Below are 18,665 nucleotides of genomic sequence, written 5' to 3'. Positions count from 1 at the left end.
ATGCAGACATTCAGCACAGCCTGCCGCCATAGCGGTGGCAAGGAGGCGCTAGAGGCAAGCAGAGGCCAAAATAGCGAGGATAGCCTTCGCTGGGAACTTTAAGGAGAGCCTTTCTTGGTATAGATGCTCAGTCTGCTGTTGCTGAGATTCACGCTACCGGTGATAACCGCGTTGTGAGCTTTTGACCATCCCAGTGCTCTACATTTGCGAAACCAATGGGCTGGCCTATAAAGAAGCTGTGGTTTTACTTAGAGTCGACTATGCCCCTTAGGGACATGCAAGGTCAAGGTGGCCTGTCGAGAAGCATACTGTTGAATATATATGAAAATGTTTAGCACAAAATAGATCCTCGGCTGCTATGTCTATGGTTGTTGTCCTATATATCTTAGAGTAGCAGTTCTTTTCAGGAAGGGTCAGCGTTCAGTATATGCTTACCTGTTACGTTGACCTGAAATGTGCAGACTGCTTCACTTCCAGCGACGTCTGTAGCAGTGTAATTGACCACGTGAAGACCCACTTTTAACAGTGATCCCGACAACTGCAAAGGACATTGTCAGCAGGAATCAACACCGTGCGCCAGCCTGAGGTGCGAACCAAGAAAGCCGCACCTGTTTCATCACTGCCCAGATATGTGCACCATACCTCACATATTTCGACATCAAGTGACTTCATGTAGCTTTCTACATTTCTTGCCTCGTGAACCTCCTCATGAATGCATAGTTATGGCTATTACTGAAAAAACTAGTGCCACATGCCAGCTACTGGCTATTTTAATGCGTAAGATATGAAAAATTGTAGTTTTTTAAAAATATTCTTTCATGGTATACTCCTCTGCTAGGCTAATATTCTCTTCTATGGATGTCTTCACACTAAACAACGCCTGCATTTTTCGCTCGACGAAAACCATAAAAGGGGAAAATGGTTGGTGATATCTCTACTCTTTTTTTTTTTTTTTCACATGCCCGCAGCGTCCTTTGTCCTGACCTGGGAAGACGTCACGTTCTGCACCTTGACGTTGTCGTTGAACTGGGGTTCCTTCCAGGTCACCCTGACGCCTTCTAACAAAATGCATTCGACTGTCACGGGGTCAGGGCAGTGCACGACCTTTGGAGGCTCCTTGTCTGCAATGAGAATACAACCATGCACACGGAAAGGTTCCCATACCTCAAAGCTCAATCTTTCTCATACTTCTCCTCATACCTCCTCTAACCTGATATCTCATTCGTCATACCTGTTCTCATAGTTTTCACTCAGTTGAACGTGCTCTTCACAAGTGCATCATAAAGTCAGCTCAGTCAAATGTCTTACCAATTACAGTCTTACAGTCTTACTCCCGAGACTCGCCCTCGAGCTACGGTACCATCTCGGCACCAATGCTGAGAGAGCATACAGAGGCAAGAGGAATTAAAGGCCCGGCATACCAACAATGGTGACTTGAAAGGAGCAGTTGGCAGTGTCGCCACCCTCCGGATTACTGGCAATGTACGTGACAAGAGTACTTCCGAACTGCATTGGCGCAGAGGTATTTTGCAAGCCTTCGATGACTAGCTGGATGTTTTCCAGTCCAACATTGGTATTCGGCTTCGGCAACTCCGGGTGCATGGAGCTTTTGCCTGCAGGCAGGACGAAGGTCGTATCTTGCGGGCAGCTGATACGAACGGGAGCCACCTCTGGAACGAAAGAGCAGAACAGCGCTAAAATCAAACGGACATTGGTACATTAAATAAATATTGGTTTTGCTTCGATAGAAAAACACCATTCAATTCATTGATTTTCTTCGCGTTTTATGCGTATCAAGGGAGAGAAAAAATAACGCACTTTATTTATGCAACTAAGATCTGGTAGCCTGGTAGTCTACAACCATCTACACATTGTATTAAGCTGCTATATTCTTTACCAGCCCATTTATATATAGCGGTTTTCAAAATATATTATTAAATATTTTCCTCACAAGTGCTGAATTTGAACAGTTACGTTTTTTTTGTTGTTCTTTTACTTTGGTCATTTCTCGGTTCTTGCTATTTGGAAGCACCGCATACTCACACTGTCCGGGTAGCGACATTTTCATAGTCTGGATTCCCTATCCGTAGACTGTTTTAAAAAGTTATTGCTTTCGCTTCCACGCTGTACCTTTATGGCAGTTTTGTATGACGAGAGGAACACAGCAAACCCGAGCAGCGTACAGACCACATAATCTTCTGCACAATAATTACGACAAGCCGGAGACACTTGACGCAACATGTACACGCCTGAATTGTGTTAGCTATAGCAGCACGAAAGTGACAGCAATCAGCACACAGAAAGTGTACGATTCTATAAATTAGAAAACAAAGAAAACAGAGGTCACTGCTCGTAGGGGCGTTCCGAAGCAAAATATGAAGCAAGGAAAAGATATCTACTAAGCACCGACACGAGTACTTATAAGAAATAGCATTCTAATAAACTCCGTAAATAGCTGTAACATTGTTGCATAAAAGGAAGCTGACAGTTGCTTGGAGGCGAAAGATTCGTTCTCCTGTACGGCTCTCGCTATTAATGACCGAGCATGTGTGTACCTATGGAGCCTGGAAAGAAACCAATAAAGAAATACAGTGCTGAATGGTGATGCAAACGAACAGGGTGCATTTTCTGAAGTCCATCTCTTATTTTAGCGCTGGTTTTACCTTCATAACAATGCACAAAGCGGCCCAAGGCATCGCGCCGTTGACAAGGTACCGCACTCTGATATCGAATTACAATAGCGTTTTCTGGCTCTCGTTGGGATAAAAAGCTGGACTCACTTGTCTGGTCTGGTTTGGTTTATGGGGTTTAACGTCCCAAAGCGACTAAGGCTATGAGAGACGCCGTAGTGGAGGGCTCCGGAAATTTCGACCACCTGGGGTTCTTTAACGTGCATTGACATCGCACAGTACACATGCCTCTAGAATTTCTCCTCCAAAGAAATTCAACCGCCGCGGCCGTGAATTCATAATTGGCTATGCTTTTAAAAGACATAAGACTAATTGTCATACACATGCTTCCGAGCATTAGCTCCCCTTAAAAAAATGGTCTATGGTTCTTCTACAAATTTATTATAGACTCTATTGCCTTGTATATATATTTCCTTTTGTCATTAATAGTCTGTAGACTATCTAATGACAAATGCCTACTAAACAATAATGAACATAAATCTAGAGATTGTCTATAGACTCTCTATAGGATATGTATTGCCTATAGACTAGTCTATACGATTTGTCTATAGGAAGTCTGTTCACTTTATTGACAAAGGTCTATGGAAAGTTTATACACTGCCTAAAGAAATGAATTCAGCCTTCCTGAATGAACATGACCAGTTAGTGAGGACCACAACGTAGATGTGGTAAGCCCACGAACCTTTTTTACACAACGCCGGGGGGTATTGCCAGGCCAGCGACTTGTTTTGGTTTGTCGCGTTCAGCACGCAGGTGGTGACTAACTTTCCTACAAACTTGTAACCCTCGTCGCACGCGGTGAAGCATCTGTTGTAGAGGTGGTTCATGTCAGCCTGGACGCACTCCTTCGGCAGCAACTCACCATGCTCGGGATGTTCCAGAGCAGGGCAGGACATTTCTGTTCAGAAAAGAAAGGGGCAAACAGTTCGTGTCATGTAATGAGAAATTTTTCGTGTAATACGATATACAGGGCGTTTCACGTAACTTGAACCAAGGATTTAAAAAAAGTGGTAAACCGCAGCCCACTGAAACCGACGATAAATTGTTTGCCATCATGTGGCGCTCCTTAGAATTTTTTTTATTGCGCTTAATTAGTTAATTAACTAAGATGGATTATGCAAATTTTCAAATATTCATTTCAGTGCCAATACGGTTACGTTAGGTTGTAGAGCAGGTTTATGAACAACCGATCCAGGTTATTGTAGCATCGTATCTCCTACGGGGTCCTTTTTTCCGGCATCTAAAGAAAGCCCGCGAAATATGAAAAATTACCACGTGACTACGCTCGTGCGCTACCAAACTGCAGTGCTCTCAACGGCGTTTCGAGCAAACGGAGCGTGCCCGCTGACCATGGCGAAGTGAACGGCCCCCGCGCCGCTGGGGAAAGTGCTGACGCACTTTCAAGCCGCTGTTAAGAGCGGCGACTGTTCACTTTGCCACGGTTAGCGGGCACGCTCCGTTTGCTCGAAACGCCGATGAGAGCGCTGCAATTTGGTAGCACACGAGCGTAGTCACGTGGTAATTTTTCATATTTCGCGGGCTTTCTTTAGATGCTAGGTAAAAAGGACCCCGTAGGAGATACGATGCTACAATAACCTGGATCGGTTGTTTATAAAGCTGCTCTACAACCTAACGTAACCGTCTTGGCACTAAAATGAATATTTGAAAATTTGCACAATTAATCTTTGTTAATTAGCTAATTAAGCGCAACAAAAATATTCTTAGGAGCGCCACATGATGGCGAACAATGTGTCGTTGGTTTCAGCGGGCTGCGGTTTACTGCTTTTTTTAAAATCCTTGGTTCAATTTACGTGAAACACCCGGTATGACAGGAAGATGCTTTGCGGTAGCAAGCAAGCAAAGCAGGACACGACAACAGCGAGGGGCTCGGTTAGTGAGCGCGATCAAAGGGGACAGCAGCTATCGATACAAAGACAGTACACAGGAGCTTCAGTCATTATTTGTACTGCAGAAATCACTTTTGTTATCGGTAAATTTCATGTACAGGAACCAGATGAAAGCCACAGGTAAGCCCAAACCCACAACCTTCGGACCCAAACCCACAACCTTCGTGTATTACATTAATTTCTGCAGATCAAACAAACATAAGCTCTATATCGCGATTAAAACATTATAATTTCTGCATGTGTATTTCCATTGGCTTCGATGCCACTTGATCACCGTGAATGCAGGGTGGTTTGATTGTAAAACATTTTATTCCATATCGCAATGAAAACATTGTAATTTCTTCGTATATATTTTTATTGGCTTTAATGCCGCTTGGTCACCGTGTATGCAGGGTGGTTTGATTGTAAAACATTTTATTCCATATCAGAATTAAGGCATTATAATTTCTTCATATATATTTACATTGGCATCAATGCCTCTTGGTTACTGCGTATGCAGGGCGGTATAGCTGAGGCTTAAAAATAAGCACCGCTTAAGAGCTATTGACATCGAATTCCTTAAAGCATCGAAGAAGCACAATGCGCAGGATGTACAGAATATCTGACACGCATAGGAGTGCACAATGCTTGCTCGCACTAGCAAGGTTAACGAATGAGCGAAGATTGCAAACACGATGACGATTTGTAATGGCTGCTCTGAGTCTTGTGTGTTGTTGAAACAGAAACCTACACCCTCCTACACCTTGATTTCACCAGCTGACCATGACCCTACACAGGGAAAATTTGGTTTTAACGAAGTGGACTTGAACTCCTGGTGACAGAAAAAAGACGCTATTAGGTACCAATTAGGACCATGACCACACAAGCACGCGAGGCCTGAGTCGGTTTTGAGTGACACAAGGAAGCAAGCAACAGCTTGGAAAGGAGGTTCAGCATTCCCTCACGAGAGCAATTCCTGAGGTCAGCATCCAGTTCAAAGCCTTTAGGGCATTTGCAGTGGTACCCTTCGACAGTGTTGACGCAGGTGTGGCTGCACCCGTGGTTTCCGGTGGCGCATTCGTCGACGTCTGAGTACAAGGATGGGGAGGCAACTGTGTTAATTCATCTTATTTACAATACTGCTAATTCTATTTGGATTCCTAGCAGATTGGATTTTCATTTTTACGCCAATAAAGAGAACAGAAAAGAGGAAGAAGTATGCCCTAACAGGTAGACAATAAATTACGACACAAAAAGAAAAAATATGACATTTGTAACAAGCATGGTAGTAAAAGATACATGAACTTAAAAACAGATTGCAACAATTCATCTCACAATCTCCGCGACAAATTCTTCAAAGTCGCTCAGCGAAACAGTAGATTCGTCGAACTTGTTGCAATCTACCCCAGCAGCTGGAAAAAAATAATGTCATCTTTGCAATGAAACGGAAACAAAGTGAAATTATTCCGATTTCTAGTAGGGTAGCCAGAAGAAGGTGTGATATTCTCAGATGTACTATTGCTCTGTAACGGACCTTTTAATATTTTGAACAAGAAGTGCAAGTGAGATGTTTTTTCCTCCAGTACTGCCCCTGTTCTCCGAAACAAGTTCGAAAATGACGGTACGCAGTATGCTGACTAAAAATAAACCATACTGCCTAGTTTTGTGCCCCTTCAACCTTGAAAGTATTGATATACAGTGTGTCCAGGCTGACTTTAGACAAGGGTTAAAAGAAAAAATATTTGAGGTAGGTCAGGGAAACCAATTGCATACACCTACCAACCGGCTTGCGCATCATAGGCAATTTTTTGTCTTGCAATTAATTAATTAGCAATTAAGATAATTTTTCTAAACGCGGAAATATTGACTTTAGACAGCAAATGTGAATAGCAAAGTTGGAGAGCACCTTCAGAAACCTTCAGAAAGCCTCACGTTCATTGTTTTTCCGAGCTCCAAAGAAAGTCCGCGAAATACAAAAAAATCACGTGACTAGAGCATTCACGCGCCACGATTGTGCTGCTCTCAATCCTGTCTTGAGTGAACGAAATCAGCTGCTGGTATGGCGCGACGAGTCCACTGCTCCGGCAGGCCGATATGTAGATGGTGGTTGCGGCGCAACTTGCGCCGTCTCGCTTGTAGACTGGCTCGCGCGGGCGTCGCAACCACCGTTGACATATCGGCCTGCCGGAGTAGTGGACTCGTCGCGCCATACCAGCAGCTGATTTCGTTCACTGAAGCCAGGATTGAGAGCAGCACAATCGTGGCTCGCGAATGCGGTAGTCACGTGATTTTTTTGTATTTCGCGGACTTTCTTTGGAACTCGGAAAAAAGATACACGTGAGGCTTTCTTTATCGAAAATAAAAAAGAATGGGGGTTACTGAAAGTGCTCTCCAACTTTGATATTCACATCTGCCATCTAAAGTCAATATTTACGCATTTAGAGATATTATCATAATTACTCCTTAATTAATAGCAATACAAAACATTACCTGGATGCACAAGCCGGCTGGTAGCTGCATGCAAGTGGTTTACCTGGCCTACCTAAAATATCTTATTTTTTTAACCCTTGGCTAAAGTTAGTGTTATAGTGATACCAAATAATTTTGCCATACTGGATCATTGGGAGGATAAGAGATTCATATGCCAAAAGTTTTTAGTAGCGCATGATTATCGTAGGTATCATCGTCATCTTCATTGCCTTTGCAGTGCCTGCAATGTTTTGCCACGTGGCCAGAGATAGCGACACGGGAAACATTATACTCATGCTCTTTGAGTCTTTCGTTTAAACATCGGCCAAACCGGCCGATGTATCGCTTACTACAAGATAGTGGCAGCGAATATACCACCCCTTCCTGGCAAGGCACAAATTGTTTTGCGTGCTTTATCGGGCACTTGCGCGATTCTTTAATCTCTGAATTTATATTCTTAATCGGGCTGGACAGTCGTTTGGGCGCCGAAAAGACGACATCAACGCCTGCATGTTTTCCGATTCTTTTTAGATTGTGCGACACTTTGTGAAGATATGGCAACGCAACAATCTTCCTTTTCTTCGTCTCTTTCGTACAATCACTTTTTCTCTTTGATTTTAACTTTTCGGGTAGTTTTCCTGCCACGGAAACTAATAATTCAGACGGGTAGCCTGCCTTTGCCAGGCGGTCTACTTTGTTGCTGAAGCTATGCTCCAACCTGTATTCACAGGATTTGTTCACTGTGTTGCTGAAAACGGTATGTATAATTGCTCTCTTCACCAGCTTGTAGTGAGCTGATGAAAACGGCAAGATGGGCTTAACAGCACGGGGTTCATAAGCCCAACAAACATGAGATGGAGTGAAATGAAGCGAAAGATCTAAAAACCTAATAAAATCATTCAATGGTACTTCGTGTGTTAAAACCAATGGTGTGAGGCATTCTGAGAACACCGAAAGGACGTCAGGAAATTGCTGCTCGAAACCAAGGTTGTCACAATCTAAAAACACAAAGTAGTCATCAACAAATCTAAAAATGCTACAAACTCTGGAACCTTCAAATCGCTCTTTCATCCTTCTGTCTCGTGCTGCTAGGAACACGTGTTCCGTGTTGTAGGAACACGTGACGTGTTCCTAGCAGCACGAGATATTTCTTTTTGTCTATTCGTAGGCTATAGACTGTCTACAGACAAAAGTCTACTAGAAGTGCATGGCCATAAATCTAAGGATTGTCTATAGACTGTCTATAGCATTGGTATTGCCTATAGAATGCTCTCTAGGGTTCGTCTAGAGAGAGTCTATAGACTATGCACTTCACAATTTGAGCCCGCGTGATTGTGTGTGTGTGTGCGTGCGTGTGTGTGCGTGCGCATGTGTTTGTGTGATATGACATAAACCTCGTCGTACCGATGCACTGGAAGCTGTCGTTGGCGGACAGCGTGTATCCCTCCTTGCAGGAGAACACGTAGCTTCTGAAAGTGTTGGTGCACAGCTGGCTGCAAACGCGCGGATTCTCCACGCACTCGTCCACGTCTGCTCGCGGAAAAAGAAAGAAGAAACGGTTTGTGGCGTCAAAAAACGGCTCTTCCGGGGTCCCACAAGAGAAATGAACGACTTTTCCCCGGCTGAAAGATTGGGTTATGTCCTTGGAGTTTAATTCTAGGCTTGCTATATATTTGGTTTTGTTCCACATATATTTTGTTCTGGAAGAAAAAAAGGGCAGTAGGCAGGCTGTATAGAACGTGGAGCAGACGACCGAACGTTCAATATTCTTAGTAGAAGGTGTTCATGTGCTAAAAACAAGGTGCTCTCTACCCTATAAAATATCCCCTCCCGTAATCTCTCTTCTCCGTTGATATGAATGTTCAGTGTTGGTGCTTTTTGTTACCGCATTGTGTAGCAATGTTTATTTATCATCTTCGGCCAACATCACTTTTAAACTGCTGGAATTTGATTCCTGACGTAAACTTGAGCCAAAGAACGTGTCACTGCCGCATTGTCACCTTTATAACGCGCTTAGAGCACTCTTAACCCATTTAGGCACTTTGCGTAAAATTGCGCACATTGCGAAGTCAAATAATTTTCTACCTGGCACTGATTTCTTTGCTTCAAGACAAATCAGCATTCTTCATATAGCAGAATAATGCAGCTAATAATGCTCAACCAAACAAACAATTCTATTGAAATGATAGCACAAACGCAGCGAATAATGCTCAAAATTGTAAGCGTAGTGGCTTAAGTTCCAGCCATTTTCTTGCATAGGTTTTGCCACGACTTCTAATGACAACTTTCAACAGTGAGTGCATCTTAATCCTTGACTCACCATCGCAGGTGACGTTGTCGGGCCGGAGCCTCATGCCGAATGGACAGCTGCAAAAAGCGCTTCCTTCAACATTGATGCAGTCGTGAGAACAATGCAGCAACTGCTCTTTGCATTCGTCGACATCTGAAACAGACACGCACTATATATCTCAATAAGGCAAAAGACAAGAATCGTGAAAATTAGCCAAACCATGATTAGAAAGTCCGCAATTCATGCTACTCCCTGGTCTAGTTTAGAAAAATCTATTTATCAGAAATTAAATATTTGTTCGCGCGCTGAAAAAGTAGCCCCTCGCTCATTAACAGTTAGTCCTATGTCAATTTTCCCACTTCGTGGCGATCTCAGCCAAGTCGCAAACAGTCTTCTAAGTTGGGATCCAAACTGAAAGTTCATCAGTTACTGAGACGTTTTTTTTTCTTCTGTGAATGCATGCATATATGATGCCTTATTAAAATCTTTGTTTTTCCGTTTTAAATGAAGGCACTCGCACCGGCAGCAGCAGTATGTCGTCGGAAGATACACTAAGAAAATGAGCAGTGAATCCTCTCTTTACATCTACCATCCACTCAAATGGCTAGTTCCGATTTTATAGATAGCAGTAGCAGGATGGCTTTTGGGGCGGACGATAACGACTAGCCTAGCATAAAATGAAATGACGCATCAGGGAAACGTCTTCACATCCTCATGTGGCCCAAAGAAGGCTGCCAATCATGAACGCATGTCATGTGACATCAAAACCACCTGCAACCACATGATGCTGCAAAGTCACAATTTGACAGGCTACTGCGCAGACCTACAGTACCCTTCACGCAGCAGCATGATCTCATGCCTTCTTATACAGCCACATGAAGTTGTAGCGTCACAGGATCATCAGAAGTGGAGCACGCAACGTGGAAACATTGCGCTCGCATGTCGAGAAGATATTGTTAGTAGTGTCACTTTTTCATACACAGATGACCAAGAGCCGATATTTTGTGTAATTTTCTACAGTGTATATATAGTAAAGCCAGCCTGAATGATCCATCAAAAACCAACCTGTAATCCATGGACTTCGAGCGCACCAATCACTTTCAGCTTTGGCCTATGAAAAGAGCCGTCTTGAAAATGCAGGCATCTGAATAGGTTTGGCTTTTCATTTTCTTTGCAAAAGTTCAGCGCTGACGTGCATGAAAAATGTACTATGAAGGTCTTTCTGCTGCAACACAGTAGGTCTGCAGAAGCGCGGGGCAAAACTCTCTGGGCAACGTGAAATGGTACTCGAGGAGCACCGCACCCGCATGCTCTCGAAGGAAATTGAACTAAGATACTTATTATGCAACAATTAATTTCGTTTGCGTTTCACTTGGCCCTCTGCCATTGGTCGCTCCAGGTGACGTAGGCCGTGGCGCTTGACGTCACGCCAGCCGTGGCGGGGATACGTCTGCGATGCCACTTACACGTACAACGCGCTTTTTGCCTATGCCACACTGGTGGAACGGTACCAACGCTAACGAATGCGCTTTATCGGCGCTAATCTCGTCTCGGGAGAGAAAGTGGGCTTGCTCTGGCTGGGCGACAGACATGTGGCTCGTCCAAATTGGTTGCAGTGAAAGCAGGGTGGCTAGTGACACCGCCGTGGCTAGAGGGGCCGTGTTTATGATTCTTCGTTCACTTCCAAACCGCCTGCTTCAGCCGCCATAGTGATGACAACGGCCCAATGAACTGAGAACGAAATGCATTGCTGCATAATACGACCCCGAGAGTGTACACAAAGGCGCCCGAAAGCATTACCCTTCAAGCAAAGCTGTGCGCCCTCAGACAGGCCTCACCGTATACCTTCACAGCGGACACCGTCTCCCGGACTGCCGCGGTATCCCTGGTCGCAGATGCAGTCCTCCTTCGACGCCTTCCCAGAGCCATTCGTGTGGCTCCTGGCGGCACACTTTTCACACTGGCCCAACTCGTCATCCTTGTACGAGTTCACGGGGCAGTCTGCAGAGCAGTCAAGGGCGGCAGTACTCAGAGGCCGAAGGCAATATAGCTTGACCCGATTGGAGATGAGATTATCTCACTTGCTTTCAGAACACGTGCACTGAGGGCAAAGGAATGCAGTGACAATCTCATTCAAACTAAAGTTCAGGTTCTCTTCCTTCCTTCCTTACACCAGAGGTGCCCCGCCAGAGACGGTTTGTTTAACTGGAAGACTGAAGCTTTTCTTCGCACCAGGGGTGCCCCGTCAGAGACGGTCTTGCGATGAGTTAGGATGCAGGGATAAAGGGAATGCTTGAAGGTCTATATACAGATATTTACATCATATGCAAGTTTAGGCACTAGAGACATATTAAGCAGCAAAAAGACAACAACAAAAGGTGGAACTGGCTAACACTAGGGGAGGCCCCTACTCGGCATAGCCGAAGATGCATAGAATGACCTTATACCCAGAACCCTTTTTCCGGCTACGGGGCCCGGTTTTAAAGACCTAGAGACCCGGCCCACCTTCGGTAGCCTCCAATCATGTTATACTGTTCACATGATTGGTTTATCTAGAGCCTGGCCAGCCCTCCAGCTCCCGTAAGGTAAAGCACCCTCTCCACCACAAAATACAAGCAAAAACAAACTCAAACGCACAGACGTGCCAGCACGTGCGAGGTAAAACATTCTCTTTCTCGCAAAAAAAAAAAGAAAAACCAAATGCTAACACACAGTCGTGCCAGCACGTGCGATCGGTTTCCTCCGATGGCCCTCGCCTTTGGCGCCGTCCCGGATTTAGGGATTATCGGGCTTAAACGGACAGTCACCGCTGTAACTGCCACTGCGAATTTGGACCTGCGTTCCAAGTTGACTTAGCCTTCCCAAGGCTGTTTAGTCGGCGCCTCACCGACACCTGGTCAGTAGCGTCACCCAACTCAGGCCTTCGCTGCCCACGGCTAGCCACGCTGTCGCCAGCTATTCGTCATTTTTATTGCCCCCCCCCCCGCCCCCTCGTCAACGGCGCCCTGACACCACACCGTCCGGCAGCGCTTAATCTTCAGATGGCCAGCAGACCTTTCTAACCAGACGTTCGTCGCGAGTTTGTGCCTCGGCTGGTGTCCGTTAAGACGAGGGGATTAAGAGAAGGGGGGTCGTCGTGTGGCGTCGCTTCAGTCACATAGCTGTCACCGCTCTTTTGCCTAGCCAGCGCCAATCGCCCCCAAAGGGCGATGGACACCAGAGCGGCCCGGCGCCTTAGCGCGCGCGCATCGTTCCAAGAAAGGTGCTTCGTCTCGAGCGCACCCCACCGCTTCATCCCGTCGCGAGGAGGGGGGGTCCATTGAAGACTGCAGCGGCGGGGTGCTGAGAAAGAATGACCGGCCCCAATGACCCCGCGTGCACTACCGATACCTTACATTCAACTTTTGAAGTAAATTTGGCCCTCATGAAACTAAGTGGCCAACAGATACAGAGAAAAATCGTTGAAAAGGAAGTCTTCCGTTACACTCAAATATTAATTTTTGTTGTTGGCGATTGACTGACCCTTGTATTCTGAGATGTTCCGTTCATTCGCAGTTCATCCCATGTTTCGTGTCCCGGTGTGGTCCAGCAACTGAAAACTGCTGTTTTTCATGGAGATTTTTTTTTTTCACCAAATGACTCATCGCAAAAATACTGTCTCGAAAGCTACTTGCTTGCTTGCTGACCCCATCATTCCAGTATCACTCGGCTGAGAATTAAATGAACGTTTTAAAACTCCCTTTACTAGTAATACAGTACAAGCGCTTCTTGTGCCCTTGGCTGCCATTACGTGGTGCAAGGCTGTAAACACTGCAAAATAGCGCACAGACATCATCCGTGCCGTAAGAAAGAAAGACAGTGACCGAGTGGCTGTGGTACGAAGCGTGGTAGGCCGCTAGGCTTAGCAGCGCTGGCTGGGCATTGTCCTGAAATATGGTTTGGTTTGGTTCATGGGGTTTAACGTCCCAAAGCGACTAGGCTATGAGAGACGCCGTAGTGAAGGGCTCCGGGAATTTGGACCACCTGGGGTTCTTTAACGTGCACTGACAGTACACGGGCCTCTAGAATTTCTCCTCCAAAGAAATTCTAGCCGCCGCGGCCGGGATCGAACCCGCGTCTTTCGGGACAGCAGCCGAGCACCATAACTGCTGAGCCACCGCGGCGGCTGTCCTGAAATATTGGTAACAGACTGCGAAACTCATCCAAATCTTAAACCGAAACTCACAAACTCAAGGTTCTCACGAAATATCTAATTTTCTGTGATTGACTGTGCTCTCAGGAAGTAGTAATTGAGGTGCAAATTTTTATCCTGCACCGAGCTTTAATGAACAATGAATCTGGGTCGGGTTATACTGCTCAGACTTAAGCCTACAGACAGTGGAAGTATGGGGACCAACAGGACAGCATGGGAGGAGGTGCTTAATCATGACAGTAGCATGCGAAAGAAAAGCTGTAATACGGATGCATGAACGTACACGTGTACATCATCCAGCTGGTAGATGCACATTCAACAATATCAAACATTCAACAACATTGAAACATTCAACAATATCAAAGTCACGCGCACGCAGCGCCTTTTCAGCTCTACTGAGAGGGCTTCCATATTTATCTTCGCAGTCTACATGGCGTCCAAAGCCGTCGTTGGCGGCCATATCCGCCATGTCCTCCATAACCACCATATATTTAAGGGAGGCGTAGCGCGAAAAAAGACAGGGACGAGAGAGACACAAGACACAGGACCAGCGCTAACTTACAACAGAAAAAATATGAAGCGAATTCCCGAGCTCGAGGAACCAAACGCGCATGCCCAGCCACAACTGATTAGATGAAGCGGAAAGATAAACCTGACCTAGCACGACTCGAACACGACCTAATCACCATGACGAGAGCTGGACAGCCCCGTGCCAAACCTACGAGCGGAAATGCGAAAGCGACTACTTAAAATTTAGAAAGATGGATTCCTTTCGAAGCAAAACTACCGACGTTTCACTGATGCACTTATCTCTTCCCAGCTTATGAATGAATGAAGCCTCAAGAACCTCCCTTGCTAGCTGTTCTTTAGAGCGACCAAGAACTTTAGTTTTCCCGAAAAGCGGATGACAACCGCAACTTGAGCAATGCTTAGGCAGATTCTTACTTTCGTCAGATCTGATGGACCTAGCATGTTCTCTTAGGCGATCATTGAAGCAACGACCGCTTTGCCCCATGTAAACACGGCCACAGCTTAAAGGGATCTCGTACACAACACCTACTTTGCACTCAACAAACTTAGTTACATGATTAACACTGCAAGCCCGTTTCTTCTGGCTTCGACTTGAAAGTGCACAAAGGCTCGACAATTTGCGAGGAGCCGTGAAGACGACGTCCACACCAAACTTTCCCGCTATCCTTTTCAAGTTATGAGATACGCGGTGAATGTAAGGTACCACCTCGTACTTCTTTTCCTTTTTCTCATGTTCTATTCCATTGCTGGAATCAGGTTTCTTTTTTTGGTTCCGCAACTTCTTAAGCAAACCCTCAACAACAGCAGTGAGCAACGACACAGGGTAGCCTGCATTCCTGAGGCGTGTAGCCTGCAGATCAAAACTCAACTCCACTTTGTGGGGACACGACTTGGAAAGTGCGGATCTAAAAGACAGAGAAGCAATGCCACGTTTGACAAGTTTTGAATGTGAGGAATGAAAAGGTAACAGTGCTTTTTTCGAGCATGGCATATAGGCCCAACAGATGTGGCTTCTCATGTTAAAATGCAACCTTAGATCTAAAAACTGTAAGGAGTCATTATGTCTTTTTTGTCATGTCCTGTCTTTTTTCGCGCTACGCCTCCCTTAAACATGCTTTACCAACTGGCTCAGAATACCACTATGCTCAACCACCGTATAAGCGAGCAGGAACCCTGCCTGGCCCGCAGTCGCGCATGTAGCTTCCTTCGGTGTTGACGCACACCTCGCTACACCTTGCTGTTCCCGTCTTGCATTCGTCTATGCCAGAAAATGAACCTAACACATGCGCTGACATGAGGACTTACAGTATTTATTCCTGAGGGGTTTTCAGTCGCGCAGTTACACTCTTCGCAACGAGAACAGGAGTAGAGGGGAACTTCATTATCAGGCCTTGAATTGTGGTATTTAATTGTTACTCTTCCCCCCCCCCCCCCCCCCCCCGCATCTACCCTACCATCCCCCTTCATCCGGTTTTCGCTCTACCACACGCTTCCTAATCTTACTTTAGCATTATTATGCGCGAACAGGAAGAATGTAGGCCATTCGGCTATCAGCAAGCGCTTTCAACAAAACTCTTTGGCGATCCTAGGTGGAGCGCTTGTATGCGTTGGCAGCCACTGGTTACAACCGAGGTGGTACACTTAGGCTCATTACACCCGATGTCAACACACTAAGTTAATTACGTCTGAGGTCCAGGCGTGAAAGGTCGTTTTATCCTAGGAGGCATACTTAGGCTCGTTATATCCAGGATATGCCGCAGGCTAACAAAATAACTTTCGTTATATGCGAGGTGGCATAATAAGCAATGAAGATAGTTGAGCGAGTTGGTGATACATTATTAAACTTGGCACCAGCGTAAGTAAAAGACAAAGACACAGATGAGACTAACCTGTGATTCACCCATGCGCCTCTTATGTGTCTGTCTTTTACTTACGCTGGTGCCAAGTTTAATAAAGGCATAATAAGGTTCGTAATATCCGAGGTCAATACATGAAAGTATGTTATATCCAATGTGAAATTCCTGAGGCAGCATACTAAGTTCGTATAGGTAGTACACTAACTTTGCAGTCCAGTGGGCAGGCTCCCAACAGCTCCCCGTCTCAAGTGACCCACCTGCTACTGGCTATTGTTCCACAGCAGTCGACATTTTCACATGCACAGACCCTTCCAATACTAAAACTTTAAATGCCATTTCAAGACACTTGTAGCTGCAGCAGATCAATAAAATGCAATGGGTATACTTTAAATGCTTTCTATTGCCTCGAAACGTCGAGATTCCGCTTGCCGTTTCAAGAGCGCAAAATGGTTGGAAAGACATCGCCCAAAATGTAGTAATAGTTGTCGTGATGACCATCGAGTGTCCGTGTATCCGAGTGTGGCCGTTGGGAAAGGTGGCACTCTGCGCGGACACCTCTACGGTTAACGTGACCACCAAGTGCACAAAGTCCTTGCCTCCCAAAACCCTCCACACAGGTAACTCTCTCAACAACCGAAACACAGTAATCACACAAATCGTACTTGCCAGAAGAGACAGTTGCAAACACTTAAGGAGGAACAGCTTGGGCTATATTCGCAAAGAGCTCCAGGTGGTCGAAACTTCCGGAGCCCTTCACTATGGCGTCTTTCATAGCCTGAGTCAGGTTGGGGCGTTAAACCACCATAAACAATTAACCAACATAATTGTAATCGCAATTATTCTTTTAATGCATTGACACAAAACGACAAAACGCACTCGTAGAAAACGTCGCAGTATATAAAATTCATCTCCAAATGCAAACACTGTCATATAAATAAGCAAACCAGGCAGAAGGCAGGACACCCATTTACGTTTGTCAGCCATTAACGTTGCGGTACTCCGCATATCCTCGAGGAGCTCATGACGCGCCACTCGACATTTTTGCGTTTTGTGTGGCACTTATTTCGTTCGCAAGAAAAGGTTCCCCATCTCTCAAGAAAAGAACATGGGCCTGCCTCTGTTCTGTGTTCTGATGCACAGAAGACAGAAAATTCATCAAGAAAGTGCTGGAATGTGAACGAACACGTTACTGCCATAATAGCTGCGATTATCACAATTATCATTGTTGAACTCATTAGCCGATCTTGAGGTAGATTTCGCGGATGCCAGCGAAAACTACATAACGCCGATGACTTCTCGCCCTCCTAGCGATTACGGCGCTGGACACTGTCGAAAATATTCGCGTCCAGCAGTAAGTTGTACACAAACTCTCCTGATGATCTATATATGCTCGCCAGGCGTATAGCATTTCAGCCAATTTTATCACAGGACACGGTTCGTATAGCCAAGCCTTTCCCAGATTTCTGTTTGAGCAAATAAGACTCTCGGTATTAAAATACAGTACTAAGGACCAGCACTTACCAACACAGGATATACCGTCTTTATCAAGTTGGAACCCAGGACGGCAGCCGCAGCGGTAGCTTCCCTGCTCGTTGAAGCACTTTTGTTGACACTTGTGCTGCCCCGTTTCACATTCGTCGATGTCTGTAAATGAATTCGGCAAAGAACAAAGCGAAGAATAAGATCACTGTTTCGTCCCAAGAAATGAGCAAGCTGGGGAAATTAAAATCAGCCCAGAAAAGTTCTCGACGAAACAGCTGGAGATTACAAATACTTTCACATTTTCTAACGCGCTTGGCCCAATCTGTTAGCTTATTCTTTTCTCATTCACAAAGCCCTTAGTGCGGAACTGGATTACTAAAAAAAGGGTGCCTAACCATCGCAGTATACAGAAAGAAACGACATAAAGCATGGCCCATGTCCGAAATAGTTAGCGAAAGGTAAGTGCATAGATAAGTATTTCCCATAATGCGAGACAGACTACTTCAGAGAGAGGCAGAATCCCGCAGAGCACCGATTAAGATCACTGCTTCCAACAGAGTTTTTAGACTTTACTTCGATCCTTTAGACATAGTTCTATCTGTTGAGTCTAGATTAAAACTTGTACAACATAAATTATCAGAGAGGGGTAATTGGAAGAAATGGTAAAACAATTTTCAGCGTCTCTAGCATTCAGTTAGGCAATAACAACGCTTTTGTATTTCAAAAGGCAACAAATCATTGCATTAGGTGAAATTTGACGGAGGTGATAACTTTCCACTTAAACATTTCTTACTATCGGAGGGAAGAAACTTACTGGAGATGATTCATCGTGATTTCCCGAATCTACCCGTTCCATATGTGAGGCAATATTTTTCCGGTCTGGCTTCAAACTTGCCCAATAATCCCTTTTACGTGTCTCATCAAAATAGTCAGTTGCGAGAACATACCTTAGACGTGAGTAAATCAAACATCACCTTCACAGCGACTCTGGTCGCTCCGAAGTCTGTAGCCCACCGGGCAAGATGACCGAAGTGTTTTTGTAATATTTTTGTGCAATAATTTAAGTACAATCTCCCAAGGTGGAGTAAATATGGTTGCTCTTGCGTGGACACTAGTGAGGAATTAATTTTTATAAATGTTTTGCGTACCAGAACTAACATTCGGAATCTAACTCGTTGATCACGCGCTTGGAACGCTTGATATCGAAACATAGCGCAGGCGATTTAACTTACAGTTTCCTACCCTTCTGGCACTCGGTAAAATGATTCA

The 18,665-nt window shown here is 45.2% G+C and overlaps 1 protein-coding gene across 1 annotated transcript; it reads right to left on the bottom strand.

Annotated features, from left to right (window-relative positions):
* Positions 1-954: 954 nt before the first annotated feature.
* On the bottom strand, positions 955-17,537 carry LOC149372608 (sushi, von Willebrand factor type A, EGF and pentraxin domain-containing protein 1-like). The gene is made up of 5 exons (XM_089582256.1): positions 17,436-17,537; positions 5,542-5,664; positions 3,373-3,588; positions 1,422-1,670; positions 955-1,121 (listed from the first exon to the last, which is right to left on the bottom strand). Exons 3-5 carry the CDS (start codon positions 3,584-3,586, stop codon positions 955-957), a joined length of 630 nt encoding a protein of 209 aa, XP_089438382.1. The 5' UTR covers positions 3,587-3,588; positions 5,542-5,664; positions 17,436-17,537.
* Positions 17,538-18,665: the final 1,128 nt, after the last annotated feature.

The sequence above is a fragment of the Amblyomma mixtum genome, chromosome 1 (genome assembly GCF_055824585.1).
Source record: "Amblyomma mixtum isolate Tamu chromosome 1, ASM5582458v1, whole genome shotgun sequence".
In the NCBI taxonomy this organism is placed as follows: domain Eukaryota; kingdom Metazoa; phylum Arthropoda; class Arachnida; order Ixodida; family Ixodidae; genus Amblyomma; species Amblyomma mixtum.
Note: the sequence above shows the minus strand (reverse complement) of the source record. Positions and strands in the feature narration are given on the sequence as shown.

What these genes read in the sequence shown, in the direction of transcription:
- LOC149372608 (XM_089582256.1), bottom strand. Translation starts at nt 3,586, where the DNA reads ATGTCCTGCCCTGCTCTGGAACATCCCGAGCATGGTGAGTTGCTGCCG. An exon ending in CCCGGCGTTGTGTAAAAAAG is followed by an intron (nt 1,671 to 3,372) that starts GTTCGTGGGCTT and finishes CTTTCGTTCCAG; the next exon opens with AGGTGGCTCCCGTTCGTATC. An exon ending in CTTTCAAGTCACCATTGTTG is followed by an intron (nt 1,122 to 1,421) that starts GTATGCCGGGCC and finishes TTCTCATTGCAG; the next exon opens with ACAAGGAGCCTCCAAAGGTC.